This window comes from Haplochromis burtoni, unplaced genomic scaffold, assembly GCF_018398535.1.
Source record: "Haplochromis burtoni strain Fernald_Lab_line unplaced genomic scaffold, NCSU_Asbu1 Contig_756, whole genome shotgun sequence".
Lineage (NCBI taxonomy): Eukaryota > Metazoa > Chordata > Actinopteri > Cichliformes > Cichlidae > Haplochromis > Haplochromis burtoni.
Window position 1 is genome coordinate 96,116 of NW_024583117.1, and position 19,062 is coordinate 115,177.

General features: G+C 45.5%; 2 protein-coding genes across 3 annotated transcripts; one reads left to right on the plus strand and one right to left on the minus strand.

Moving 5' to 3' along the window:
• The first annotated feature begins 291 nt into the window (after nucleotides 1–291).
• dqx1 (DEAQ box RNA-dependent ATPase 1) lies at nucleotides 292–11,264 on the plus strand. 2 transcript variants are annotated; one of them, XM_014330430.2, is made up of 12 exons: nucleotides 292–632; nucleotides 2,478–2,843; nucleotides 4,299–4,492; nucleotides 5,348–5,801; nucleotides 7,156–7,455; nucleotides 7,581–7,680; nucleotides 8,691–8,849; nucleotides 8,991–9,182; nucleotides 9,288–9,413; nucleotides 9,695–9,885; nucleotides 9,973–10,163; nucleotides 10,432–11,264. In XM_014330430.2, the coding sequence occupies exons 2-12, from the start codon at nucleotides 2,508–2,510 to the stop codon at nucleotides 10,640–10,642; spliced, it is 2,454 nt and encodes an 817-aa protein (XP_014185916.1). In that variant the 5' UTR covers nucleotides 292–632; nucleotides 2,478–2,507; the 3' UTR covers nucleotides 10,643–11,264. The 2 variants fall into 2 exon arrangements, with proteins under 2 accessions (XP_014185916.1, XP_014185917.1); XM_014330431.2 differs by having other exon boundaries at nucleotides 292–619.
• A 252-nt stretch (nucleotides 11,265–11,516) lies between these two features.
• Nucleotides 11,517–18,021, minus strand: smyd1a (SET and MYND domain containing 1a). The gene is made up of 10 exons (XM_005950559.2): nucleotides 17,707–18,021; nucleotides 16,168–16,344; nucleotides 15,172–15,385; nucleotides 14,949–15,079; nucleotides 14,597–14,635; nucleotides 13,483–13,669; nucleotides 13,314–13,406; nucleotides 13,040–13,203; nucleotides 11,869–12,037; nucleotides 11,517–11,789 (listed from the first exon to the last, which is right to left on the minus strand). The coding sequence occupies exons 1-10, from the start codon at nucleotides 17,841–17,843 to the stop codon at nucleotides 11,697–11,699; spliced, it is 1,404 nt and encodes a 467-aa protein (XP_005950621.1). The 5' UTR covers nucleotides 17,844–18,021; the 3' UTR covers nucleotides 11,517–11,696.
• Nucleotides 18,022–19,062: the final 1,041 nt, after the last annotated feature.

A 19,062-nucleotide genomic window follows, 5' to 3' on the forward strand; every position in this document is an offset into this window, starting at 1 on the left:
CCAAAGTATTCAGAATACGTTACTGTCATTGAGTAACGTAACGGAATACGTTACAGAATACATTTTGGGGCATGTATTCTGTATTCTGTAATGGAATACATTTTAAAAGTAACCTTCCCAACACTGGTTATGTCTCGGGGTCGCGCCACAGAACTGCTGACCTTGATGTCCAAATAATACACATAATTTTAATTTCTTCATAAGTAAAAAACAAATAAAGGGAATGTGGGAGGGGAAATGGAAGAAAATATTAACTGGGCTGTCTTTACTCAAGTAAAAATGTCGAACTTGTTCCGTGAACGCCTCTCTGTCACGCTCTGAACTCTCCGAGGTTTCCTCAAAGTAACACGAGCTTTGACAGCTCGACGTGCCAACATGGCGGCTGGCAGCTAACGCAGACGCCTCCTCCTCCGTCTTTATCGTTATCTTTGTCAGCAGTGAAGAGATCAGCGGGCCCGGGGAAGACTCACGGAGAGGGCCGGTGAGCGGATGTCTGTCCCGGTCTCTGTCTCGCTGTTGTCCGGTACGTGAAGCCGGCTTTTTTTCTGAACCGACAGCAACAACAACAGGAGGAGCGGAGGGCGGGCTGGTTCAGCGGGGCTTCTTCACCTGTCGACCGGTATGTCTCTCAGGTAAGAAGGCGTACCTGTGATGGCTCGTTGCTGTGCTGGCTTTCCTCCCTCTCGGCCAAGTCAGGTGACCCGTTGGCATTAAAATGGCTCTCAGAGATAAGAAAAGAGGAGCGGGCGGCTGACTGCTGTGACATTAGTCTGCTTAAATAGACTCGTCAGGCTTATTAAGGTTAAGGGTCAGAACGGTGCCACATCACCCTGATACAGGCTTATTTGTCAGCGGCTGTTTTTAAACCCGAGTTTCTCCTAAACAGAGACTCCACTGTCTCTGCTGTAGAGTCACAAGAGAAGGTCTTTTGTTTGTCATCCAAATCTAATCAGTGGTTTTCATTAACACCTGAACCTGGTGGTGGCTCCACCCATGAGTGATTCATATTAGATAATCCCCTCCACTTACTCTGCTCCAAACTTTTTATTTCTGGACTGAACTGAATAGCTTTGCATGAGTCACACTTCAAAATAAACCTTCTTTATTATATAATGGTCTTATTTAGCTATTCTCTCTTTAATTATTGGCAGAAGTGGGTGGAGCTTCTGTGTGACTGAGATGGCATGTTAGGAATATCCCCTCTGCCAGAGGCTGATATGATGGGTTCAGCCCAGCCACATCCAACCAAACAGTTTTCAGTAGCTGAATAGAGCAAGGAAGCAGACATCGACATGAATGACCTGCTGCTGTTTCTCATCTTTCATTAAAAAAAGATCCATTCTGCTCATTTCAAGCTATGTATTGAGCATATGAGTAGCTTAGCATGCTTCAAATTAAAAAATAATCCTCCTTCATCTTATACAGTCCTCTTCTGATTGGTTGCTCCCCGTAAACAGAAGTGGGTGGGCTACTGAGCAGGAGTATCCAGGCGGTCTGAGTAGTTTTTGTCACCTTAACACAATCGAGGAGTTTTTAATGATAATTAATAATGCAGTACATATCAAAAAACATGTCCTCAAGCTGCAGAGAGGCTTAAATAAAATCTATTGATGTGCTGTCTGGATAGATGGGAGCAGGATTAGGGGGGTTAGTGAGGAGTGGGAAGGGAGGCTTATTAGCAGCATATCTGGAGACTGTAAAGAAGACATAGAAAAGGATGAATGTTGGGAAACCAGCAACAAAGGCTGAGTGCTGAAAAGCAGCACAGGTGGATAAATTTGGCTTGGCGCCGGCACATTTGGCAGGGCTGAGTATTTGATTATAGAGCTGCTGTCATCCGGTGTGCTTCTGGTCTGACTCCAGCACACCTGAAACCACACAAACACAAAAAGGAGACGCTCAGGGAGGGGCGCAGGTCAGCAGGAGGGAAAGGGAGGTGGAGGAGGGTGTGGCACATGAAGCAAAATCTGTAGACGGCCTCTGTCATCTGTTTAACTTCCACCTGCTGGTTTTGGTTTTGGTTTGTGTGTGTTTGGATGTTTTTGGCCATGCAGAGTACTTTTTGCTGTTTACATAAAGACATCTCGCAGTTCCCACTGAACTGAGTCAAACCCTGAGGACCGCTGGAGAAATTAGGCATGATCATGATCTAAAAATAGATCAAAAATTGAACTCTCGCTGCACATCCCTACCTCAGTGTTTTCCCTCTTCTTATGCTTTTATCTGCTTCTCTGGCTTCCTCACACATTAATAAGTGAGCCGAGCAGCAGGCACCCAGCGGGTGTGTGCTGCAGCTGTCTGATGACCACGGTGGCGTCTGGGCGGAGACGCACATTCCTCAGCTACATACCAAACATGATGGTTCCTGTGAAGTCTCAGGAAGTAGTCTGGGCCCTCAGACTCTTCCTCTCTGGTTTTGCAGGAATTGGTGAACTTTGCTCGTTGTGACCTTTAGTTGTTTTTTTTTCTCTCTGCAGGTAATCTAAGGAATCTCAGATAACCTGCTGATGATGTCATCACCGATGGCAGCAAAGCCATCCACTGCCTCTGCCTCCCAACTTCGGCCTTCCACAGCTCTGGACTCACTGTCCGTGTCTTCCCTCTTAAGCGGGGATCTGGACGATGAAGAAGATGGAGGAAGTCGAGGCGGTGAGGATGAAGGACTGGGAGACCTGGAGGTGAACCCTTATGATGGTTTGCCCTTTTCTTCGCGATACTATGCCCTGCTGGAGGAGAGGCAGCGCTTTCCAGTGTGGCGACTCAGGCAGAGTCTGCTGGAGCACCTCGAGAGCCACAACATGGTCCTACTGAGCGCGCCCAGTGGGTCTGGGAAAAGCACGCAGGTAACCACAGGCAGGAAAACGTTTTTTGTTTTGTTTTTTCGAAAATGTAACAAAGCCAGTCAGATCTGTGACTGCCTCCCAGTTGCTCCCATTTAGAAAATTTCCTAATCCATATTTTCATTCTTGGACTCTACTAGAGACACTTTGCATGACTTGCATCAAAATAATCCCTCTTTATCTTACACTTGGCTTGATTTTTGGTCTTTTCTTTGTAAATTCAAACTGTGTTTTGAGTTTTGCTGGTTTAGAAGCCTGTGTGCTTTACGGTGGTTTTACTGGTCTCACTCATTTAAGATCAGACTGAGCTGTATGTGTCCAGTCTGACACCTGGTCTTTTAACATGACTCGTGTGTGGAGCCAGCCTCAAGTGGACATCAGAGGAACTGCAGGCCTGGAGGTGGTTTCGGTGCTGGGTCTGTCTCTCAGGGACAATCTGGTTATCTATATGCCTGCTCCATAGTTACATCCACCCACAGGCTAATGAATGACACCATTAAACCAATGTGATAGATTCACAGTGCTGTGCTGTAACCTGAACGCTCATTTCGTCCTGAAACACCCACAGATCTCATTTCCAGCACCACCTCCTCCTCCTCCTCCTCCCTGTGAGTCTTTATGTGCTCGTTGCTTCGGTCTCTGTTGATCGGCTGTTTTCTGTGATACCATCACTTTGTCTTTCTTTTTGTGTTACAGCCTTTATCTGCGCTGTCTGTTTATTAACCTGAATCTGGGTCACATATCTCTTATCACTTTGACCTTTGCCCCTCAGTGCGCTCGCTGTATGTCAGTAATTTCTTCTGTTTTTACTCAGTGTTGATGAGTCCTGATTTCCTCTTCAAGGTTTAATTTAGAAGAACAAAAACGTGTCATAAGGGTACATTTGTCTATTCTGGGTCTGAATATTTTGCTTATTTTGTATTTAATTCTTTATTCTTAGTTTGGGTCCCCATCAGCTTCCCCCTCCTCCTCTTAAGATCAAATGAAAGCTTTGATTAAATATGGATTTAAGCTCCATTTAAGGCCCAGCTTGTTCTCTTTGGTAATGCGTGGATGACACTTGTTGGCAGTTTATTTATTGCTGTTAATAAGGGATGGATGTAGCCATGGTGATGTAACCCACTGGTTTCTGCACCTTTTGAAGACGACTAAACGTAGGTCATGTGCAGGTTTTGGGACTTGTGCACTGGTTTCTTGTGGTGTCTGAGGTCATGCAGCATGGCGGTGGTTGTCTGGTCGCAGGCATGGCAGGCTCAGTGAGCAGACTTGACTAGCAGACGAGGGCAAGAGAACCAATCACAAGCAGCACTCAGAATTTGAATGCTTACAGCCAAATGACAGCAGTCCATCCAAAAGCTCATGATGTTGCGCGAGTATAGTGTGAATTATAGGCTTTGAAGAACTTTATTAAGTCTAAAAACATTGTGTGACCTCTGTCCTCCCATGTGCTCACTGCAGGTTCCTCAGTGGTGCGTGGAGTATGCGCTCTCCTACGAGTTCTCTCATGGCCTCGTGTGCTGCTCGCAGCCTCACTCGGTGGCGGCGGTGAGTCTGGCCCTGCGCGTGGCCGATGAGATGGACCTCAGCCTGGGTCTGGAGGTCGGCTACAGAGTGCCCAACGATGACGGCTGCACGCCTGACACCATGCTCAGGTTAGATCCTTTTGAAATCTTACGCTGTTTTCAAAGTAATTTCATTTCTGTAGTGGCAAATAAAAAGTATTCAGATTACTCTGAAATTTCTCCTTTACTCTGTCTCTTGTACCTTTTAGATACAATATATTTTTAAGATAAATGCTTTTTATTGTGAATTATAATGTTATTTAAAAAATGAGGCACACAGTGCATAGAAGAGAGCAGCACTGCTTCTTGTTGTCAGTATCAAACAATTAGGTAATCATAAGTAAAAGTAATTAATCCGCGGTAAACCTTAGACTGCTCTGAAATTTTGCTTCAATATTTACACTAGATATTGTCTTTCTTCTGCTTTCAAGATCATCTGCCATCACTTCATAACACGTTTATACTCTAATCCAGCAGGTACAGGCAGTATATCTTATAAGCATTGGATATTATGTTGGATGCCCCTCTGCAGGCTTTCAGAAGGTGATCAATCAGGGGGTCTTAAAAAGACGGGAGCTGAAATGGCTCGTTTCAGTTAGATGAACAGAGTGGTTACATAAAGGCTCGATAAAAGATAAATAAGGATTTCTTTGAACGGAGCTACTGCAGCTCGTTCCCTGTTCTCATTTAACTCACAACAAGGAAGCAAGTATCAAATTATTCCTTTTTGTTATTCTTTGAAAAGTCTCTGAAACAAACCTGCATGAAACATTTGATCCATGTTAAAGTCTGAACTTCTGCATCTCTGGATTTCTTTGGTTCTGGATGAAAATATTCCTCTGCCTTTCTTCTGCCCACAGCCTCACCATCAATTCTTATTCTCTGTACACCTTTAGTTTCCTCTGAGATTGATCCACGTGTCCTGTTTTGATGCCCTCTCCGCAGGTTTGTCAGCGACACGCTGTTGCTGGAGGAAATGATGTCAGACCCCCTGCTGCATCAGTACGGCGTCGTGGTCTTGGACGAGCTCCAGGAGCGCACAGTGCCCACAGACGTGCTGCTTGGCCTGCTATGCGACGTCTGCCGCCAAAGGCCTGACAACTTCCGAGTGGTTCTCCTCACTCACCCCACTCTCGCCCCTCGGCTCGCCACCTTCCTGGGACCCTCTGTCCCTCACCTCTCCTTGGACAACCTCCCCTCAGAGCCTGCTAATGGAGACCAGGAGGAGGAGGAAGAGGGTGGAGCAGTGGAAAGGAAGGCTGTGAACGCGGAGGTGGAGACACTGTACAGGGAGCTTTCGGCGGGGAAGGAACCCACCGCCGTCGCCTGTCACATGGTGCTGGATCTGCACCGGAGAGGAGAGGAAGGAGACGTGATGGTGTTTCTGGCCAGTGCACAGGTACACGAGTAAACAGCCACGGAGAAGAAAGTAGATCCTCCGAGGTTTTTTGTGACAGAATATCTTTAAAAATTAATCTCCACATCAGCAGGCATGAAAAGTATTTAAATACAACCTCTAATGAAGGAAAGCATGACTCATTTAACAAAAACTAAACCAAAGACTGATTTAATAATAATGTACACTATATTAATGCCATAGGAAATTAGTCTGTAGGAAATTAGTCCTCTGCATTTAACCCATTCACTCAGTGAAGCAGTGGGCAGCCACCAATCCAGCACTTGGGGAGCAGTGTGCGGAGACGGTACCTTGCTCAGGGGTACCTCAGGGTTCGGTGGATTCGATCCCCCGACCTTCCAATCATGGAACCACCTACTGAGCTATCTCTGTTTCAAACAAAGTAAACAACGCCTGGGCCTGTTGGTACAATGACCCCTGATCTTATTCCTTTAACACAGTGTTTAGTTTTTACACTTTAACACAAAGCAAATTACCCAAACCGATCTTCATTCTTTATTCTGAGCTGTAGAGTTTCACCACCTTTGTCCTGCAGAGCAGTGAAATAAGGTCAGCTCCGCCTGAGAGGCGTCTGGGGCTTTGCAGGTGTCTGATGTCTCAGCTCAAATGAAACTACAAATATGCAGAAATCCCTCATGTGCTTTCTGTACATATTGACCTTCACTTTAGACTCTCATTTAAACTCCCTTTGTGTCAACATCACCACACCTCCTGCTCCTTCACTCACTGTTGAGGCCTTGTCTCCGTCGAGGGTGGTTTAGTTAGGATTACCTGGAGTGGAACACTGTCAAGTTCTTTTTAAATTGCCACTAAGTGACAATCAGCTCGTCCTCAGTTTGGAGAAGCAACGCTAGAAAAGAAGGACAGCTGCAGGTGACAGCAGGCCACCTAAAAACATTCACTCTGTTAAGTGTGCTCTTTATTTAGAATATTTTGACTTCTTTGTCTTCTATCAGAGAGCTAAAACCATCAAACTTTGGCAGGAGCATCATTTAACCTCACAGAGCACAAGCTAGGTGAGGGTTTTTTGTGCTTGTTTGTTTGTGGAAGCTGTTCTATTTTTAGAGAAATGCCCCAAATGGAACCAACAGCGCAAACAAGAGGAAATCGGCAATGGAGGCAAAACCGGTTACGTATCAGGTTGTAAATGTTTATTTCTGCTTTAATGTCAGGCACTTTAACACAGGAGAGTATGGGGCCTCACTGCTGTAGCCCCAGTGGACATCAGGGGAACTGCAGCTCTTGGTGCTTTTTCAGCCTGGTGATGAAAACATGTCCCCTGAATCACACCCTCACAGTGGATTTGATCATGTCCTGTCTCCTCTCTGTTAAACAGGAAATAGAAGAGTGTGCCGGCCTGCTGGAGAAGGAGTGTGTAGCTTTGAGTCCTCAGCTCGGCGCTCTGCGACTCCTCCCCCTCCATGCCGGACTGGGTGGGCTTACACAGCGGATCTACGAGTCCGACCCTGATGCGTCCACCCTGAGGGAGGACGGCAGCTCTGAGGACAGCTCGGCACTGGGAGCTGGAGGTGTGGGCAAAAAAAGGAAAGTCATCCTCACCGATGCACTTGCAGAGGCGTCCTTCTCACTGCCCGGAGTTCGCTACGTCATCGACATGGGGCTCCAACTAAAAAATGTGAGTTTGTTTTTGTATCAACAGCAATATTTCATGTAAAAGTACTCTCTTTATTATCACTTCATAAGCTTTACGCATATTCAGGCCTGTTTTTGAGCTTGAATTTAATTCATGTTCTGTGGCAGGTTTATAATCCACAAATAAGAGCGAACTCTCAGGTTCTGAGGACGATCAGCAAACACCAGGCCGACATGCGCACTCAGAGGGTGAACAGCCACCTTCCAGGTACGCATCTGTTCAGGTTTCACTCCCACACAAATGCTTCCTGAGGGTTAACAGTTTGCTGAAGAGTTATGAAGCACTGACTGAGCTAATCACAGCTCAAAGACTGAAAGATAAAACTCCATTGGTATTTCCCATAGACTGTAAATAAAAGATGTCCATAGCTGCCATGATGTCACCTGCTGGTTTCTCAACTTTGGTGGTGAGAGTCTGAAGTGACCGTTGATCTAATTTTAAGTTTGCACATATTCGCACCCCCAGCTGGTCGCAGCAGGTGCAGCCCCTACCTGAGCCTGATTCTGCTGGAGGCTTCTTCGTGTTAAAAGGAAGTTTTTCCTTTCCACTGTCACTAAGTGCTTGATTATAGGGTGTATTGCAGTATCTACCATTTTAAGGCAGCAGAACAGCTCATCTTTACAGTCGCTCCAGGCTGAACAGTGATAATCAGGCTGAACAGCTGCCGGGTAACTTTAAATGGCCTGAAATTGATTTAGTGACAGCAGCTCACTGAGGTTTAGTTTAGATGTAATTTTACCAACTGATTAAAGGCAAAGGGAGCGACAAATTCTAACTTTTCTAACTAATCCCCCAAAATAAGCTCAGTGCAGGATTTAGGGACAAACGGTAACTTCCAAAACCTTTCAGTAGATGATAGCATAAATGCATCAGTGATGGTTTTACAGAAGTAAAAGAAGACCATTAAACATGAGCAGAATACAGCGGGGATTAAATGGTTTTAACTTTAGGTGACTGTGAGGTGTAAAACAGGGTCGTCCATGTAGTTATAGTGCAGTTCCTCTCGGCAGACTGCATGCTGCCATCTTATGGTAAAGTTTGGTATTACATGGACAGGGAGAGGCCTAGCTCTGTATCTTTCTTCACACTCTGCTGGCTGCTTTGGATAATTCTGGGAGGATTTGAACTATTTTTAAACAGGAGTTTACAGAAAATACCTTTAACACCTGCAGTGTTTCACCATGGCTGTTAACTGTGTGACTTCTCTCACTTTTTAGGCCTGTGCCTGCGTCTGTACTCCCAGTCCCTGTATGAAGAGGGGATGGCGGAGGCTCACTGTCCAGGTGTGATGGAGGAGAACCTCAGCCACCTGGTGCTGCTGCTGAAGAGGCTGGATATTGCTGACATGGGGCAGTGCAAGTTCCTGGACAGACCAGGTGACTTTTTGCAAACCTCCTCTGTGCCACAGAGCACACAGTGAAGGAGGTACACGTTTGTACCCATGCTAAGGAGACAGTCCAAACTGGTAGTAGTTTGGATTTACCCTCATACCCTCCTCTCTCTGCCCCTCCCCCCAGCCCCTGAGGCCCTGATGCAGGCCCTGGAGGACCTGGACTATCTGGCAGCGCTGGACGACGACGGAAACCTGTCGGAGGTCGGCATCATAATGTCAGAGCTGCCCTTGGAGCCGTCGCTGGCGAAAGCCCTGATCGCCGCCTGTGAGTACGACTGTGTCGACGAGCTGCTCACGATAGCCGCGATGCTCACGGGTAAGCAAGCATTACAGGAAGTGAAGCCCGATGAGAGACATTCGTTCTACATTGACTCTTTTAATAAAGAACATTTGATCTGATCTTTGTGTTTTCTTGTTGCAGCTCCTTCCTGCTTCGTCACTGCAGAGCCCAGCAGAGAGGAGGCTGCCGTCACACACTGGAGGCCTCTGATGCACACAGAGGGAGATCACATGACTCTCATCAATATATATAATGCCTTCTTGGAGCGTACGTACACTTAACCTTCATCACAGATGTACTGTGCTCAGCAGTGATGGTGCAATATTTTTCAGAAGCTTTAGGCAACTTTTTTCCATGAAACAGAAATTTAACAGAACAGCCCGTGGACCCGTTTACATGCTGTATTTGACATTAATCAAGTTGAAGCCTAAAGGGAAAAAAAAAAACCAAAAACATTTTCACTGTTTTCTGGGTACAAGTCCTGAAATTCAATAACTGCTTCTGCTGGTTCCTCTGATTGCTGGCCGACCTGTGTGTGATCACTGCAGACAATCAGGATGAGGCCTGGTGCACGACGAACTTCCTCTGTCACGCCGCCCTGCGATTGGCTGTGGTGATCAGGGCACAGCTGCTGGAGGTGATGCAGCGGATAGAGCTTCCCGTTTCTCCTCCCACTTTCGGATGCCAAGACAACTGCACGAACATCAAGCGGGCTCTCATCTCAGGCTTCTTCCTCAAAGTAAACTCCTCATTTTAAAAATATTTTTACCCATATTTCTGCTCTTCCACTTGGTGAATTTGTGTAACACTGACTCCTCCTCCTCAGGTGGCTCACGATGTGGACGGCTCCGGTAACTACCTCCTGCTAACTCACCGCCACGTGGCTCACCTTCACCCCTTCTCCTCTTACCTGTGTCGACAGCCGCGGCCCGACCCCCCCAGCTGGGTCCTCTATCACGAGTTCACCATCTCCCGCGACAACTGCATTCGCATCGCCTCTGACGTCCACCCACAGATGTGAGTTAAAGCTGCAAATTGGCTGCAATGTAGTAAAAAAGTGGCTTCATGCAACTTTATTAAAGTGAAAAACATTTTTAATCCCAGTGTCTGAGCACATTATAATCTAATTTAAAAATCAGACCCTCCACAACGCTCTCAGCTGCCTCGAGCAGCCTGTGAAGGATGAGGGCGTAAAAGAGTCGTGTTTTGAGATGCTGTTGTCACTTAGTGCTGATTATTATCACCTTTAAGCATCTCTGTTGACACCTATCGTGATTCCTCATAGGCTTGTGGAGCTGGCGCCACAGTACTTCCTTGGAAACCTGCCTTCGAGTGACGGGAAGGAGCTGCTGATGGAGCTGCGGCAGAGCCTAGAGCCGCCAGGGTTGTACGATCAGGAGGGGGCGGCGCAGGAGCACGGCCGGAGTCCTAGAGACGCTGAGGGGGGGCAGGAGCCTCACAATCAGTCCAGCACTGAGCTCTGCGTCATCCAATGAGAAGGGAGAAGGGGCGGAGCTTCTCAGGAGAGGATTCTGAAGACTTGGCGGTCTTCTTGATGTGACTTTACACGTGCAACACTAATGTACAGTCCTGTGTGTCTCCTCCTCTGTGTGGCGGCTATGAACATTCACACCTCCTCATTTCCTCCTCATTTTTTTTTTTTTTTTTGTTGTTGACTTTATTTAAAAATGAATCTCAAACATTTGCTTTTATTTAAAGAGAGATTTCTATGTTTCTATGAATTTAGAGTTTTAAATTAAAGACAAAAAGGAAGGAGCGATGAGGGTGAAATACCGGAAGCAATACTCCCTGTTAGTGTACGACCTTTGACCTCTATGCAGACGCCCATGAAGAGGTGCTTCTCAGGGCTCACTGTGATCTGTTGTGATGCTGATGCTTCCCAGCTGTTTTGATACAGTTTTCTTGCTCAGTCTTTTCCCTTTTTAATAGAATTTGTGTCGGTGCAAAAACTGCTTTGAATAAAGTGAAGTTTTTCATGTTTTCAGGATTTCAGCTGAGTGATTTTGCACTGTGTAGCTACCTGAGTTTTAACCTTTAAAGTCGCTTTACTGTAAGATTTAAAACTGTCAGTTATTAAAGAGAATTGCCTCCTCCAAAGAGTCTGTTGGTCTGTCAGTGAGATTACACATAAATGATGAGGCTAAACCACAGACTGTAAGTAAAAAAAGGATGTAGCAACCGTGAGTTCAGCCACTGGTTTTAGGTTTTTGGGCATCGGGGAAGACTGTGAGACTGTATTTCAACAAGAAGCAGGAGTGTCAACTTTGTCCTTGCTCAGCGAGCTGTGTAGATGCATTACTCAGGCAGATAAAATTTACACTGAATGATAAACACTAATGATGCCTGTAGTTACAGCACATGTATCTCCACTTTTATTGTACATACATGCAGCATATTGCATTACTAGCTGCAGCTTTGCAATCAGATCAATCTCTGCTCAGGGGCTGTTTGCAGAGCTTTAGGGGACTCGGTATGTACATGTCAGCGGACAGTTAAGATAGGAGCTTCAGCGATGAAGGTTTCTGGTGTTCAGTGCTTCAGTGCAGCGTCCCTCATGGTTTGGTACGCAGCCTTGTTCTGCTTGAACATCTTCAGCTCCAGCTCGGTCTGTGTGCGCATCCCCTAAAGCAAAAACAGTGAAATCAATGAATTTACAATTTATTATAGCACTTAAAGACCAAACATGTGAGTGCATTGTGACCTCCAGGTCTTTGGTGATGGCGTGGTTGGATCCATGGGTGACCATCAGGATGCGGTAGGCCTGACAGATCAGGCTGTGGCCCTCCTCAATCTGCCCTGCATGCCAGTGGGTGACACCTGCCCGCATAATGGCCATACCCAGCTGGGCGTTATTGGGGTGGTACAACTTCCTGTTTCCAAAAGCAAAGGGGGCAAAAGTCATCCAAAATCAACGTTTTAGATGCTTTACATACACACTCTAAAGCAATGAGTATATATTATAAATTATTTATTATTTGTAGATTTATTTTATATTAACTCTGAGCTCCAGCAGGATTACAGGCCAGGTTGAAGTAGTGTCTCATGCATTCATTTAAAAGGCGCTGATGTTTAGGCAGATCTGTTATGAAGTGATGGACTGTTTCAAAGCTCAGAAGCAGCAGATAAAAAGCGTTAGAACGTAGCCTTTGTTTGCAACCATTTGAGTTGTGCTCCTCCACATTGAAAGAGGCAGTTGAGGCGGTTTTGGTATCTGACTAGTATGCCACCTGGACGCAATCTAAGTGAAGTGTAGGACACATCCTACCAGGATAAGGTCCTGGGGCAAACCCAGTATATGCCAGAGGTATTATTTACTTTTTCCTCAGTCTACACCAGCCTCCATGTCCAAGTTACTAACATAGCAACCACACAGCATGATGCTACCACCACCATGCTTTACTATAGGGGCAGTTTTAGCAGATTATAGGCAGGGACTGATTTTTTTTTTTTTTTTACCTCAAAACTGAATTTTTTGCCTCATCAGGTCTAATAGTCTGGGTCTTTCCAGCTGTTCTAACAGAAGGGCCCTATTAATGAGCTACTGAGATGGCTATCCCTAATCTCTTCAGAGGAAGCTGTGTTGGAATAACCAGTTCATCGTTGCTCCCCAATCAAGACCTCAGATAGTCACTTTCTCTATGAAGAGTCCTGGTGGTTCCAAACTTCTTCCATTTCACACATGGTTTTAGACCCTAGCTCCCATGCATGACCTACCAAAGTTTAATTATGGAGGTCTGCAGAGAGTTTAGCAGACATCGGGACTCCTAAATGTGCTGTTCTGGTCTGCCTCATGGAAGCGCTTCCAGACTGGCCTCACTTCTCAAACCTGGCGGTTATGTTGATATGATACGGAGTCTATTATCAGCACTAACCTGTATCCCTCCACCATCCTGTGGGCGTAGTCTGCTGCCTTGGCGAAGGACCGCTGGTATGACAGGACCTCGCTGGCGATGCTGAGCACTCGCAGCTTGTGCAGGTTAGTATCTGCCAGGACATTCTCCTGCTTCTGCAGACACTCATAACACAACTTCAGCACCTGAGAGAGGAAAGGAGAGATGCTGACTAGACTGAAGGAGTTAACGAAAGCATGGCAACAGTCATCAAGAGAGGGTTAGGTGGAAGGAAGCTGACAGGGGCGTGGTGTACCTCATTGTAATCTCCCTCAACACGTGACTTCTCAATCTTCTCCAAAGACTCCTTACTGAAGACTGTTACCTCCTTTACCTTATCCGCAGATGGCTGAGAGAATGAGAGAAAAGTCGAGGTAATAAACTGAAAATACACTTTAAAAACAGTCTAATGTTTGCCCTCGCACTTTGCTGTCTGCACCCGCTGTCATCAGGTCATCCTCGATGTGCTTGCTGCAGTGCTCACAGGTGCAGTCAAAGTGGAAACGCTCCTTTAGCTTCTTCTGGCGGTCAGCCGAAAGGTTCAGGAAGTCCACGTAGCTCACGGTCAGCTCTTCTCCCTCAGGGATTTTCCCCAGAGCCCGTAGCTCAATCCTGGGACAGAGAAGGACCGGATGGTGTTTCTCAGTCATCCAGGTCATGGTAGTCTAAGGAGCTTGAACAGAAAGTGACTGGACTTCTTTAAGTTTGGTGAAGACATTTGGTTCCATGTGGTGTAGAGTCTCAGTAAACACCAGTGAGGGTTTACGATGGTTATCAACCGTCTTAAGGGACAACTCTGAGGACACCACGATGCATGTAAATTGTTTTATAGCGGAGGAAACTGGACTTTGTTACCTATCTGAATATCTTGAATCCTGGAAGTTGATTAGTCCATGTTCACTATGATCTCTGCATACAAGTGTACTTTTAGAGATATGGGGCAGGTGTATCTCTTGTTTATAATCATAGAATTGTAAGGTAAAAACCTAATGCAGCCCTGAGACTAGTGACGTTTTGGCTACTGTTTGGATACACTATATTTGAACTAACGTGGATATTTAGCTATATGCAACCTTAGTGGTTAACAGCCTTAGGTGGATCCTGTAGACACTGTGTTATTAAACTGAAAACTTAAAAAGTTCTTGTGGAAAAGCAGTTCACGTCTAAGAACTTCTTTAGTGCAACCAAACCTGCACAGATGCTATGAAGAGGAAACTATCCACAGAGATCAAAACTGATTTTGTACCAGGCTGTAGACATTTTTATTTCTGCTGTGAAGTTGTATATTTGAACACAAGTCCTATGGGGACTTGTGCACTTCTCGAGGGAGCCTCCAGTGGACATCACAGGAACTGCAACTCTAACCTCAGTCTAATATTTGTGTTTTTTTCCTCAGCCTCACAGGAGAAACAGAAAGATAATAAAACTGTATGTAGCGTTCTGCGTTATAGCTGGAATAAACACTGGCGTGTGTCTCTGTGTGTTCTCACTAAAGCCAGTCATATGTCGGAACGAGTGGTGAACGTCTGGAAAACATACCTCCTCTGAGAGTGGAGAGCAGAGCTCACAGCTGACTGGCTGCAAAGAAAAGAGAGAGTCAGACGTTTATACGCTGCGCTCTGTTTAAAGTAAAGCATCGGTTTGGTCCACTAAATCTGCCAGACTCTGGCTTTATTACTGTACTCTACTTCCCTAATATATGCCTCCATATATATCTGTAAATTAAGTCGTCACAAGCGCAAAAGACACATAATAAACAATTTCTTAGTGTTAGGAGGATAAAATTCTGCGTGCTTTCATTAAGATTTTTTCAAATTGTAGTGTTTTTTATGAAATGACCCTGAGAGGTTTATTTCATGATGGAGCAGGGCTCCGCAGCTCAGATACGTACTTCCCGTGGTTGAGGATGACGGTGCAGTTAGGCCAGCAGTCATGGTTGACCAGGCACAGGTTGGGAAAAAGACCCACACCCACAGCCTGCAGCCCTCTTTGGTCACTCAGGGTGAATCCATTACACTTGATCTGCAAGAACAGACACAGATGGCAGGAAGGGTAAGAAGAAGCAGGGGCAGGGCTAGGATGTTGGATTTGGTGATTAATGATGAAACACTAACGATGCCAAAGATGTGTGAGATATAGTCGACAGAGTGCTGCCTCGTCCCGTAAGACCAGTACTGAAGGAACTTGTGCACGTCAGCCCGGAGCTGCTTAAAGTCTTCGGCGGCCAGGTCGGCCACATGCTCCTGCAGTTGGTCAACGGAGATCAGCTGACTGTCGGAAGCGATGCCCGTGTCCTTGTGCATACGCCACAGCACACGAGCTGCCAAGCTGTCGCAGGAAGAAACAGGAAATTGAAGGTTCATTCATCCATGTCCAAGATTCCTGGGAATATCAGCCAGATCATAGTCCAGGACAATAAACCTGGCAGGAAACGCATGATGTAGTGCAATGATTCCAGGTGTAACTGGGATTTTGTTGTAGACACACAATTCTAAAACAATCATGTGACACAAACCCCCAGCCTGGCTGATTTATTAGCCTCAGATACCTGGAAGTTCAACCTTCTGATCATGACAGCAGCAAAGGCTTTAACCAGGTCCCCAATGACCTATTTAGACTTTGGTTAAGCTTTTTAGTTGGGTTGGTCCACCTAATTTGGAACACCCCAATTGAACCCCACCCCAAAAGAAACTTTACCTATTTAGCACGTGGCTAAAACAAAATCCAATGCCAATCTTAGCTTTAGATGAGTCACAGGTAATTTGGGGATAACAGATAAATGGGATTGCTGGTAGTAACCAAATACAAAACAAGATTGAGCACATTTGGACAAACCTTGCATTATCACATTTAACATCACTTCCGGTATTAATAAATCTTAGTTTAAGCACACTTTCTGGTACTTCGCGGCCTGTAAACAGCTCTTAACTGCAGGGAATGTGTGAAGTCTGTAAGCGTTCAAGGGGAGTGAAAATCTGTCTTTTCATACAAAGTTTATTTCCCTTCTCTTCTACAAACTTTATTTATCCAGGAAGCAAAAACGTTTCAGATGTTAGCACATTTTTTGATGGTGGGAAACCCAGAGGTCTCTGTCATGCACCTTTTCTTACCGAATATTCTCGCTGGGCGCGCTGCCGAGCTTCTTGATGGCGCCACACTCCTGCTTGTGCTCGTTCCAGCACGCGGTCTGGCAGGTTCGGTCGCAGTAGTGGGCAAACTTGCACTGAGCACAGCGGTGCAGATTGGCCTGATGGCGGAAGCAGCTGTGGCACACCTGGGTGGCCAAACTGAAAGAGAAACACAGACAGGTTAATGGTAAAATCACAGAGATGAGGAGTGCTCCTATGTTCAGAGAATAATGAAAGTATGTAGCTGTTTTTCTAGTTTCCCTGATTCTCATTTCTTTATCATTCTTTAAACCTCACAGAAGTTTGCAGGTCTGTCTGTAAACTGTTTATTTAGCCCTCTGTGCCGGTCCAAAACAACGCCAAGCAGCGTTGTTAATGCCTCTCACCACTTACAGCGTCCTCAGTCTCTTTGTAGTTTTGGACAGCTCCCGCCTTACACTGTGCAGAAACCCTCAGTACATGCCTGCTTCGGTGAGCTGCCGTCTTGCAGATACGAGCTCTTATAAGGTTGTAACACTAACACTGCTACCAGATCTGTGTCTGGTATTCTAGCACATCAACAAACCAGTGTTCCCTTTAATACCAGCTGATTTTAGCCATCAGCAAATCATTACTAACCAAAGCAAACATGTAGAACGCTCAAAAAAAATCAGGAATCAGCTCCCGCCTGATCCTGAGATCCAATAACTTTAGTTCATTTAACGAAGGCATAAAATTTTTACCTTCTTGTATGAAATTACAGTTGCAGGCCCTCATCATAATATCTCATAGTTTCAATAAAGATCAAAGATTCCATGTCCTCGTAGAGGAACAGAAAAAACAAACTGGTTCTCTGGATGTTTGTTTTCCAATAATTTGCTGGATAAATCTTTTCTCTTTTACCTACATTTGGACACAAGAGTCATTTTCTATGTCAAAAGGTCAACTGTCAACTTTGGCGCCAAAAAAACAAAACCAAGCTTGAACGACTTTAAACTCAGATGGCTGCAGCTTATTCAAACCACTGAAACCAGCAAAGCAGACCACATCAATCCAGTTCCTAATGACGTCGCAATGGCCTCCTGTGTGTCCCAGTTTGACTTTTGTTGCGTTGTCAAACATCCATCCCTTTCAGATTTTCGGGGACAGGTCTGTTTTCTGTCTCCAGAGGCCAAACTAAACAGTGAGAATCAACCTGCAGATCACTGCATACCTGAAACCAACCACAATGTGCTTTTTTATGTTCCATATGTGATGCTAAAAGCCGTTACACTCTCAAATCTGATCTTATATTAATATAACCTGAACGTTAAACCTTGTAAAGGTGCTATAATCCTTTCTGCTGGAGCCTCCTCACATTGGATCCAGAACTATGTCACGCTCAAGTTCACATGACACCTCGATGGCCTTCGTGTTGCTGATGTCATAGAATTCAGAGGTCTAGAAGGAAGGTCCCGACCCTGAGATGGTGACCAACGCCCACAGTCTGAGTACACCTGAGACGTGTTCATGCAAAACCCAGAACGACCAGGAGACCCGTACCTGTCGAAGACCACAGCTGCAAAGCTGGGCTCGGAGAAGATCACTTCCCCCGTGTTGAGCTCTTTGGTGGCCCTCAAGCCTCGACCTTTGCTCCCGGCATCAAACAGCTCGGCTCGCTCCATGTTCCCTACAGTCATTGTGCCGGGCAAACAAAACACAGAGGAGACAGTGAGGAAGGAGAAAGCAGCCGAGGGCGGGACAGGCTGAGGGAGTGCAGGACTCTCACTAACATTCGGGTGCCCTCTCTCTCTCCTCTTAGGCCGACCCCTGCAGAGGCCAAAAATAACCCTGAAGGGGTTGAACCACCTCAGCAGAGCGGTAAGAGAGGGAGGGAGGTGACGGAGGTATGAGGTGGTGCATGTGGGTACCCCTTGTTTGGGTCGGTTCCCCCAGTGGTATTTTGGTCCGGGGCAGCTGTGGCTGTCTGTCAGAGGCACATGACAGGAAACAGATTCAGTGACTTTATCTTTGCTTTTTACAGTAGAGTGGAGGTGACTGCACCCAGTTTACACTCATTAACACATAAAAGAAGATTTTAAAGTCTTCTTTTATGAAATAAATAGAAATAAAGTCACTTTAGTGTTAATTTTCATTGGAAAACAGACAGAAATACAAAGCCATGCTTCATATTTAAAACAATAAACTACATTATTCCTGTTTTAAAGTCACACCGTCCACAAAGTGATGAGTCCGAAATAACTGCTGACCCAATAACCAATAAAGTGTATATCAGTCATGCTGACTGGTCACATGTGCAGATAAAAGCATTAAAAGATTCAGGACAAGTAGCGAAGAGGCAGAGCCAATGAGAAAGTGAATCCAGGTGTGAATTGTTTCATGCTGTGGATGCTGCACGCTCAGCACCAGTATGAGGAAAACATGTATAAATGATATTTCCAGTAAATGTACATTGGTTACAGGCTGTGATTAAGGTCCTTAAAACAATACTAATATGTGGTATAGCCTGAACAACCTGATTTATCAGCATCAGCATTTAAAATGGTTTGTAAATCTAAATAAGTAAAGAAGAGACGAGAGAAACACCATTCATCTGTGCTGTGAGTATCATTGTCAGAGTTTATCCACTAGGGGGCACTCTTCAACATCCCTGTTAGCAACACAGTTCGAGGATTTGTTCCAGTTTCTTCATTGACCCTCCCATCGGCAGAGCTCCAGAGGATCTTGTGAGTACCGATTTATTCAGTCTTTCTTTGCTTTATTTTCATGAAATAATTGTGAAAAACAGTTAAATTATATTATTTCAGACTCACACGAGGCTCTCTGTGATTTTCTTTCTGTGACTGTGTGAATCAGTGATTTCAATGTTTATCTAACACACGGGCGGAGGATTTAAAG

Coding starts and splice junctions, on each gene's coding strand:
- dqx1 (XM_014330430.2), top strand. CDS start 2,508: ATGATGTCATCACCGATGGCAGCAAAGCCATCCACTGCCTCTGCCTCC. Junction 8,850..8,990: donor CAAGTTCCTGGACAGACCAG/GTGACTTTTTGC, acceptor CCCTCCCCCCAG/CCCCTGAGGCCCTGATGCAG. Junction 9,886..9,972: donor TCTCAGGCTTCTTCCTCAAA/GTAAACTCCTCA, acceptor CCTCCTCCTCAG/GTGGCTCACGATGTGGACGG.
- smyd1a (XM_005950559.2), bottom strand. CDS start 17,843: ATGACTGTAGGGAACATGGAGCGAGCCGAGCTGTTTGATGCCGGGAGC. Junction 15,386..16,167: donor GCGCCCAGCGAGAATATTCG/GTAAGAAAAGGT, acceptor TTCCTGCGACAG/CTTGGCAGCTCGTGTGCTGT. Junction 15,080..15,171: donor TCTCACACATCTTTGGCATC/GTTAGTGTTTCA, acceptor CTGTTCTTGCAG/ATCAAGTGTAATGGATTCAC.